At 49.1% G+C, this 9,291-nt stretch overlaps 1 protein-coding gene across 2 annotated transcripts; it reads left to right on the top strand.

Moving 5' to 3' along the window:
- Window positions 1–1,397: 1,397 nt before the first annotated feature.
- On the top strand, window positions 1,398–9,269 carry FMO1 (flavin containing dimethylaniline monoxygenase 1). 2 transcript variants are annotated; one of them, XM_062602152.1, is made up of 9 exons: window positions 1,398–1,584; window positions 2,985–3,145; window positions 3,248–3,485; window positions 3,570–3,732; window positions 4,443–4,585; window positions 4,911–5,110; window positions 5,659–6,014; window positions 6,927–6,999; window positions 8,270–9,269. In XM_062602152.1, exons 2-9 carry the CDS (start codon window positions 3,081–3,083, stop codon window positions 8,610–8,612), a joined length of 1,581 nt encoding a protein of 526 aa, XP_062458136.1. In that variant the 5' UTR covers window positions 1,398–1,584; window positions 2,985–3,080; the 3' UTR covers window positions 8,613–9,269. The 2 variants fall into 2 exon arrangements, with proteins under 2 accessions (XP_062458136.1, XP_062458135.1); XM_062602151.1 differs by having other exon boundaries at window positions 1,400–1,584; window positions 3,297–3,485.
- Window positions 9,270–9,291: the final 22 nt, after the last annotated feature.

The raw sequence follows: 9,291 nt of genomic DNA, 5'->3' as shown, positions 1-9,291 counted from the left end.
GGCTCCAGCCCCTGCAGATGCACCGCTCCCAGCCACTGCTCACTGAGCTGTGCTGGAGGGCACCTGGCACAGTCAGCCCCAGACTGCACATGTGCTCTAAACCTAATATGCTCCCAGGACAATCCCAGGAGCCAGGCACTGGGCAGAAACAGCAGGAGACACTGGGGCAGGGAAGCCAGAGAAGGCTGATGTCTCTTTTTGGGTGCTGCAGGTGGGTGGCAGCCCAAGCTGCTGTACTCCCAGCAGTGCCCCGGCACAGCAGCAGTGAGTCCTGTCCTCCACAAAACAAAGGTGTTTTGTTCAAGTGCCTGGGTTCACCACAGAGCTCAGCAGACTTTTCCTATGGCTGATTACCTTCCTTGTTACCGATATGCATCTTATTTCCACCTCTAGCTTCAACTCTCAGCTATAGGCTCATCTCGTGCCTCTGCAGATCTGAAAGCAGGCTCTGAACAGATGTCTCTGTTGGATGGAGCTGCTTTATTTACCACCTTCTACTCTGCAAACCTCAAATAGGTTTTTCTGACCCTCCTTGCAGCCTCTTTGGTTATTCAAACTGATTAAAGAGCTGATATAAAATCTTGGCCCACTGCTCTGGGGGTGCCTTTGTCACTGTCAAGGTGATGTCTTGATGGGGCCATCAGCTTTCACCATGTCCCCTGCACTCACACTGCAGAGCCCCAGTAAGCAGTCTGCTGTCACCCCCATGGCACAAATATCACTTTGTCTTTTCCTAAATGCTGTTTTTCCTAAAGATCCAGTCCTCTATCAACTGTTTCTCCATGGCATCTGTGTCCAGCTGTATTCATTTGCAGAGATTTCATACTTTCTCACCAGTCACTCCTAAGTATATTGAGTAGCTGGGAACAAAAGCCTGTCCAATGCCACCCTTGTCTCCTTCATTTCCATGATCATTTACCCCTGGGAGATACCTGGATGGGTACTATGTCCTCCACTGATATTTCAGTTAACCTTTCCACTTTCTTTGTGCTTAGGACCTTGGTACACTAGTGTTTGTGGCCATTTCATGCTCTTCCAGTCTGCATGGGAAGCCTCCTGCCCACACCAGCAGCAATACCTGTGGCTGAGGGTGCAATGCAACCTTTGTGCCTGGGAGCAATGACCGCTTTTCTGCTTTCTTTTGAAGAATGCTCTAGGGGCAAATTCCTGCTGAAAACCTGCTGTCCAGTAACTGCTTTGTCTCCTTTTGGAAAGGCAGCCATGAAGCAAGTGAAAACATCCCACAGCTGGAGTCACTCCTGCACACACATACTTCTTGCATGACTGCAGAACACATTTGGACCACTTTGGTCTCTCGTTCCCACATGATATCCCCCTTCAGTGTTCAGCAGCCAGGCCATCCGGCTCACTCTGCACAACAGCAGAATTGCACAGCCACTCCTCCCACTGCAAATCCTGGTTGTGCAACTGCTGTGTGAGTGGGGTGACCGTGCCTGTGCGAGGGGAGCTGCTTGCTCTGCCCTGCTTCTGCCAAAGGGCTGTGTCTCACCTATAAACTGGGAGCGAGAGGGGACTCTCCTTGCAGCAGTGGCAAGACAGAGCACAGGCAGCCAAGGCTAGGAGGTAAGTGTTCCTGGGTGGCTGCAAAGCCTTTCCATCCCTCCTTGCCCCACATCTTGAGGCTCTGAGGTTCACTGCTACACATAATTGCAGAGACAGTGTGGCAGAAACAGGCATGGGGCAGCTGGGATGGTGTTTCCTAATTGTTATTTCTAGCTTCTCTGCAGAAGGGTAGGGAATTAAATAGCATACATAGCTGGGAGATGTCTGTGATAAAAGTTAACTCACATTATGCAAAAAACCCTCCCACAAAATAGTTAGCAATGAGCAGCTTGTTCTATCACTTTCTTCACTGAAAAAAAGAAAAAGTCCGGTTTTCATTCCAGCCTTGGAAAGTGGAGTATTCATTAGGTGCTGCCTTCCTACTGAAAATTGAAATTCTTCATGGGGAATTTAGTGGGGTTTAGAAAACAGTGTCCTACCCCATTTTTCTATTGAGGACTTTTTGTTTTTTTTTTCTGGTGGTTACACCATCCTCTGTGTCTGGCAGAAGCTGAAACTGCTTCCTGGGACAAAAGAGCTGGTGCCAGCAAGCTGTAGTGCTGTCACAGTGCACCAGGTTAATAACTAACTCAGCCAAGCACAGTGCTACCTGATGGTGCTGGGGTTAAACCAGGGACTGCTGCAGTGAAGACTGATGAGGGCATTGTGTGGTGGTCCTTGCTCTGGCAATGTCCAGCCTGAGCTGCCTGGCCATCATCCCTTGTTTCACTGCCCAGCAGTATCAAGAGGGCTTTGGGTCCACCATTATCTCTACCCTGTGACCCTCATGGGGCTAGGTATCAAGCCATGGACTGCTGTCTTTTAAACTATTTGCAGCCCTGACATCCCCAGTGGGCTGACTTTGGGAGGCAGACAAAAAAACAGCCCTAAATCCAAGCTGTGCTATACCCGTAGCCCTTCACCTGCCTCCTTAGCCACGTCAAAGTCAGTAACATCTTCCCTGGGGATAGAGGACAGGACTCAGTCAGGGGGGCAGAGACTCAGTAGTCCTGGTGTACATTTTGTTTTCTTGTCTGAGAAAGGCAGGGGCAGGTCTCCAAAGATAAAATACAAATATTTGCAAGACTGCTAAGGAGGCATAGTTTAAACACAGCTTATAAATAAATATTGGCAGTGACCTGTGGCTTGGCTACATACCTTCAAAGAGAGTTTCCAGCACTGCTGCAGGATTTTGGAAGCAGCTTGGTGAGTGCACTGTAAAAGCGGATGGATTTATTAAAATAAAATAAAAGTTAGGAAGAAAATGAGAAAATTAAGATTTAAACTTGTAAATGAAGACCCCAGAATGCTGGTAGAGGGAATGAAGTTTTGGGGGTGGCATGTAGAGAAATTCCTCTATAGAGGGTATGTCAGCAGCTGTTCCCTCAGAGAGTGGTGACTGTCTGTGGGGTTTCTCCCAGGTTAAGTCCCTGGGATCCCAGCAAAGACAGCAGAGATGAGAGTGGCGGTGGTGGGCGCGGGTGTCAGTGGGCTGACTGCCACTAAGTGCTGCCTGGATGAGGGGCTGGAGCCCACCTGCTTCGAGCGGAGCCAGGACATCGGGGGGCTCTGGCGCTATACGGTGAGTCAGCAGCGCCTGTTCTGCTTCTGGCAGGAGCTGCAGCTTTGCAGGCTGGGGAGCGGGTTGAGCTGGGCTCCAGTGAGTGGGGAAGGGGTGCAAGAGCTTGCTGGGTGCTGAACTCTCCCTGCTGCACCCCGGGGTGCCATGCCAGGAGCAAATCGAGGCTGGCCGGCCAAGCCTCTACCCGTCAGTCATCAGCAACACCTCAAAGGAGATGTCAGCATTCTCCGACTTCCCCTACCCTGAGGACTTCCCAGTGTTCCTACCCAATGCCCGGCTACTGGACTACCTCCGGCGCTATGCTGAGCGCTTTGGCCTCCGGAAGCACATCAAATTTGAGGTGAGTGGTGGGTGCCCTGTCACTGTCCTGCTTCCCACACATGCTGGCTGCTAGTGAGAACACTGCTTCGCTTCCATATTTCAGACCACCGTTGTCAGCATCCAGAAAAGACCAGACTTTGCTACCACGGGACAGTGGGATGTGGTCACGGAGGTGGACGGAAAGAAGACGTCACATGTCTTCAATGCTGTTATGGTTTGCAGCGGCAATTTCTATGAGCCATCCCTCCCCCTGCACTGTTTTCCTGGTACAGTACTTGGTTGCCTGTGGTTACCTGCTTCTACGGGCTGGGGGGAAAAGGGTTAGATGTTCCTTGGGGAAAATGCTTCCTTTACTTGCTTCTGCTTTTCAAACCTCCTGGCATGAACAGCAATACATCCTGTGCTTCAGCAGCTTTGTCTCTGCAGGCACTGGCACGAATAAATCTTTAAGATAGGATGATTTGGCACGAAGAAACTGTTTGCACAGTATGTGACATGGGACAAGGTCCTCTCAGTGAAGCTCCATCATTTTTGACAGAGATGTACTAAGCACTGCAGTGATGAACCTAGCCAGCTGTCAGGATAGAAAGGGTTGCTTTGTCATCAGCATTGTCAAGTGCTTCTGAAGCTGTTCACAGAATGGAAGAGGTTACTGGCTTTTCTGAATCTTTGTATCTCCATCTTGTAAAGGCTGAATCCTGAGACTGCACCAGCACAGCTCTTTCACATAAACTGTCTAAAGTCCCATCCAGCGCATGTGTCACTGCTCACTGGAGTGCATGGGTGCGTGAGACCTCATTTTAGAGAGGAAGCACCAGTTCTATGTGTGTGAGATGGGGGCGCTGTACCTTCCCAAATCCCCATTGGCCAGGGATTGCACTTCCTTGTTCTTGCCCCCTGAATTATCTCTATGCCAGGTCTCCTAACCAAACCTACAAAGCTTGTGTAGTTAAAAGCTTTGTTTCTTTTCCCAAAGGCATCGAGAGGTTTCAAGGCCAGTACTTTCACAGCCGGCAGTACAAGCACCCTGATGTGTTTCAGGGAAAGCGCGTCCTCGTGGTCGGCATGGGCAATTCAGGAGTGGATATTGCAGTGGAGGCCAGTCGTGTAGCCACAAAGGTACAGCCACCCAGCCACCTCAGGAGTTCCGGGAGGGTGATGCTGGAGGCAATAGCTGAGTTTGCCATCACTGCAGGGAGAGAAAGCTGGGTTTACCCTGTTTAGTGTCAAACAGTATTTCTGGATCTGTATTTCTTGATCAAAATCCTTAAAGCAAGCTGGTGGTTTTCTTCTCTCTTGTTTAACCTCCATCACCAGCTGCCGAGAGTTCTTAAAGATGCTGTTGCTGCTTTTTTGATTGCAAAGCTGTTTGTGCTTTACCCCTTTGTTTGCTTTATAAAGTCAAATTCATCACCCAACTTGTTGATTCTCCGCTCTCTCCCAGGTGACCATTTGCACCAGAGAAGGTGCCTGGGTGCTCAGTCGTGTGTTTGACCATGGCTACCCATGGGACATGGTTTTTAACACTCGCCTTATGAGCCTGATCAGAAACAACCTCCCCAGACCCCTTTCATGGGGGTTGATTAACTACAAGGTGAACCAGCGGTTCAAGCATGAAAACTATGGCCTTCAACCAGAGGAGAGGTACTTCTTGGTGTCTCCCATCCCGTGTGGTGTCACAGGGCTTGTGATGTGGGTTGGGGAGATCTCCAGCAATCAACATCAACCAATGCCGCAATCAACACCCAGACTAGGGTGGTCTCCAGTGGGGAGTTTATAGCCTAGCAGGGGCAGACAAGCTGTAGCCCACTTAGGTGTGCCCCCTTAGGAGATGGAGCACACTGGAAAAGTCCAGGAAGGACCAGAGGAGTTTTCCTTGTGAGGCTCCCTGGGAAAAGAGGAGGAGGCTTAAAGCATGGATCAGCTCTGTAAAGAGATGGTTTGAAGGGTAATGGAGTGAAGAGAGGAAGAAGGCAGGAGATGTCCATGAGTCACTCAGGCTGTGGGACAGGGTGACACTCATGCAAGGGTGAAATATGTCAGTGTTTGGAGAAGGGAGGGGCAGGGCTGTCTGCTCTGAGCAAACGATACTGAGAGGTTGTGGGGCTGGAGGGCCGAGGGGATGAGGAGCAGGGGCACCAGCAGGGCTTGTTCATGGTCTCCAATGCTCTGAGCCCCTCTGCTCTCCACAGACGCCTGGTGCGTGAGCCTGTGATCAGTGACGACCTTCCAAGCTACATCCTGACAGGGAGGATCACCATCAAGCCAAGTGTGAAGGAGTTCAAGGACAACACAGTTGTTTTCTACAACTGTCCTGAGGAGGAGCCCATTGATATCGTCGTCTTCTGCACAGGCTACGATGTCTCCTTCCCATTCCTAGAAGAAGCACTCGTCAAGGTGGAAAACAAACACGCATCCCTCTACGAATATGTGTTCCCAACCTGCCTGCAGTGGCCCACTCTGGCCATCCTTGGGCTGATCAGGCCACTTGGAGCCATCATGCCTGTGACAGAGATGCAAGCACGCTGGGTGACCCGTGTCTTCAAAGGTAGGAGAACTAATGTGAGCTCTTCAGTGTGGACAAGGGAGCATTTCCAGAGCTCAGACTTTCCAAGTTATTTCACTTCAGCTAAGCTATAGCAACATGGTGTATGCTTGGTCCAAGCTACATGCAAGTTCATGACACATCCCTTAAATCACTTTTTTCTTGCCAGTTAAGTTGATGTTTCTAAGCTAATACTTTGTACCTGCCTGCTGCCAGCCAAGAGTGTGCGCTCCGTTCCTCACTGTGACCCAGTTGATGTGCAGTCCTGCACCTGAGTCTGCAAACCACAGTCTAAACTATGTTGTTGAAGATAGTATTTTTTCCCTAAAATATCTCAGAAGTCAGAGCACAGAGATGGATATGTAAACCTGGATGCATAAATAAGAGTTGTCTTTAAGATACTGTGGTGGGGCCACTCTGGCAGAATTTTTTTCTCTGTAAAGGACAGGGTTGTTTGTCCACAGCGGCTACCAGAGAGGAAGAGTCCCTTTGCCGCACAAAAAAGGAATTATTTGTAATTATGGGTGTACGGAGAAAAATACCACTGGGGGTTGTTTTGTTGTTTTATAAAAATAATTTCCTACTAGGCTTGTGTGTAGGGCTGCATTAAGGCTCCTCCACAGAGCCAGAGGAAGCTCTGAAGTTTCTCTTTGGGATGATGATAGACTCTGTGGTTTGCATGGCCCATCTCACCCCACATCGTTGGCACAAATCTGTAAGAAGAGGAAAAAGTGCAGGTGAATTTGTACCACTGTGGAGGACTGGCCTCTGGCAGAATTGCCACTGCTGAGCAAAATCTGAGCACCGAGGCTTTCCTGCCTCCCTTGGAAGGGGTTCCATGTTTTGTATCTCTGAATGAGTGCTCAAGTCTCCCCAGGAGTTAAACTCTGCAGGATGCTCTCCTCTCTCCTCTAGGCTTGTGTCAGTTGCCTCCTCAGTCTGTCATGGAGAAGGAAGTATATGAGAAGAGCAAAAACCAAGTACAATGGTAAGCCATTCAGCAGAGCCACAAAGCTTTTTGCAGTGGATTGACAAGCCCCTGGAGTCTGGGGGGCAGCAACATGCAGGCTCACGCTCTGTGGCTGCTCCCCACACATATAGCAGAGACAAGGCAGAGATGCCCAGATCCAGCCACCCCTTTTACTTGCACTCACTCAACATAAGCTTTGATTTGACAGATATTCTGCTTGTTGAAAATGAATTCAGGAAAATGAATTCAGGAAAAAATGAATTCAGAGTAGTCAAAACTAAAACTTTCTTGGGAGTTGGGGAATTGTGCCAGGTTCCCCAGGGACTGCAAGGTAAAATGCCAGAGAAATTAATGGTAATAAATGCAAAGTAATTCAGCTGGGAAAAAAAAACCTCCAACCTGAGGTGTACATACAATTGCCTCACCTCTCAGCATGGAGAGATGACTCACTGTGAACTACGCACACTGGCATGTAGTTCATGGGCAGGCAAAGGGTCAAATAAAAGGCTAAGAAACAGAGGTAAATGAATGAGATAAAACTACGAAAATGGGTGATATGTCAATCCATAGTTCACCTGGATAGCTACAACAGAAAAGGTATACAAGAGTAAAATACAGAATTGCACAGAATGATAGCTGTACTGTACAAAGCTAAACACACATGGCTCTTTTCCCACTGAAGGTAGGACATGAAACTGTGAATTCTGCAGAGAAGGAAAACTGGAAGCAATTCTCCTATTTACCCTGCATTTTTTTAAATACTTGATGGAAAAGAATGTGAGAGAAACTAAAGGGTACAAGGGTGCTGCCTTTCTAATGCTGCATGTGACTTTTCTGCAGAGAGCAAAGGGAAAGCCAGGGTTTAAAAAAAAAAAACAAAACCAAAAAACTAACAAATAAACAAAAACCACCAAAAAAAATAAACAACCCAAAACCAAAACAACAACCCCAAACCAACTGGTTTGACAAAGTCTTTTACAAGAGGTCCACCAAAATGAAGGGGAGGCCAGATATAACTTGTGTGTGATGAAATGAAAGACCAGCTAATGCACGTGAGAAAGGTGTGTACCTGATCCAGCATCACTTTACACATGCTATATCACTATATGATTTAGGCCCAGACAGACCCAGGTTTGCACTGCATGTGCACCCATTCTTTTTCTAAGAGGAGCCAACTTGTGTTCAGATGCATTATCAGTGGTTGTGCAGAGGATTTGACCTTCAGTTCCCCTCAGCCCTGTTGACACCAATTCTTCTCCCACCTCTTTTTCTTCTCCCATTCATTAAGGTTTGGTCTGTCCTTTGACGAAGTCCTCAAAACCGATTGCCTGGTCTACATGGACAAGCTTGCCTCCTTCATTGGTGTGAAGCCCAGCATGATGGAGCTGCTCTGCAGAGACCCCCAGCTGGCCCTCACTGTTTTCTTTGGCCCCTGCACCCCATACCAGTACCGGCTGAAGGGCCCCGGGCGCTGGAAGGGGGCACGCCAGGCCATCCTCACCCAGTGGGACCGGACCCTGAAGCCCACAAGAACACGAGTCCCTACTGGCATCTCCAGCCCCTTCCCTTCTCTCCTGATGGTGGTGGGGTTCCTCCTGCTCATGGCTGCCCTGTTGCTTTGTTTCCAGTAGATTTTAGGGTCTTGTCTTGTCCCTGGGGATGTTATTTCAGGTCGCACGGCCCCACAGTGTGCCATGGGACAAGGGGAAAGGAATTTCAGCAGATCACAACAAATTAAAAATTTCAACCAGCAGCACAAAACCTCTCTCTGTTCCAGCTCTCTCCCAGACACAGCTTTGCAGACCTGATTACCTGGGGCTAGCAGCCTCTGCCCCTCTGCTGCTCTCCCACCTGCTGTGGTGAGCAGAGTATGGATGTGCCTGCACCATGCTGGCCTGGATGCAGTGAGGACAAGACTACTGAAAACAGCTTTGGGTGTTAGATGGAAAGGAGCACAGGTGCCTAGCCCTGCCCCAAATCACCTGGAAGTTGGGGTCTTTAGTCCAGCAAGGGGGTTTCTGGGCTGGGTCTGCAGGTCAGGCTGTCCCTTCCTCCAACCTTAAATCCTATTACTGAAAAATCCCAGTTTGGGTTGAATCAGTGCAACTTCTCATCAAAAGAGCCCTGGCTGTGGTGATTTGTCACCGCTGAGACCAAGGCTGATATTCTGTAGGGCTGACCACTTCCAGCTCTGCTTCCCTGTGCTGCCCAGCACCTTCAGGACAATCCTGGGACTTCGTTTTGTATGCAGAGAGTATTTCAATCAATAGAACCTCATTGACTGTAGCCTTATCATTCAGCGTGCACTGG

The sequence above is a fragment of the Pezoporus occidentalis genome, unplaced genomic scaffold, assembly GCF_034315485.1.
Source record: "Pezoporus occidentalis ecotype Australia unplaced genomic scaffold, CSIRO_AGI_Poc_V1 ctg76, whole genome shotgun sequence".
In the NCBI taxonomy this organism is placed as follows: Eukaryota; Metazoa; Chordata; class Aves; order Psittaciformes; family Psittacidae; genus Pezoporus; species Pezoporus occidentalis.
Note: the sequence above shows the minus strand (reverse complement) of the source record. Positions and strands in the feature narration are given on the sequence as shown.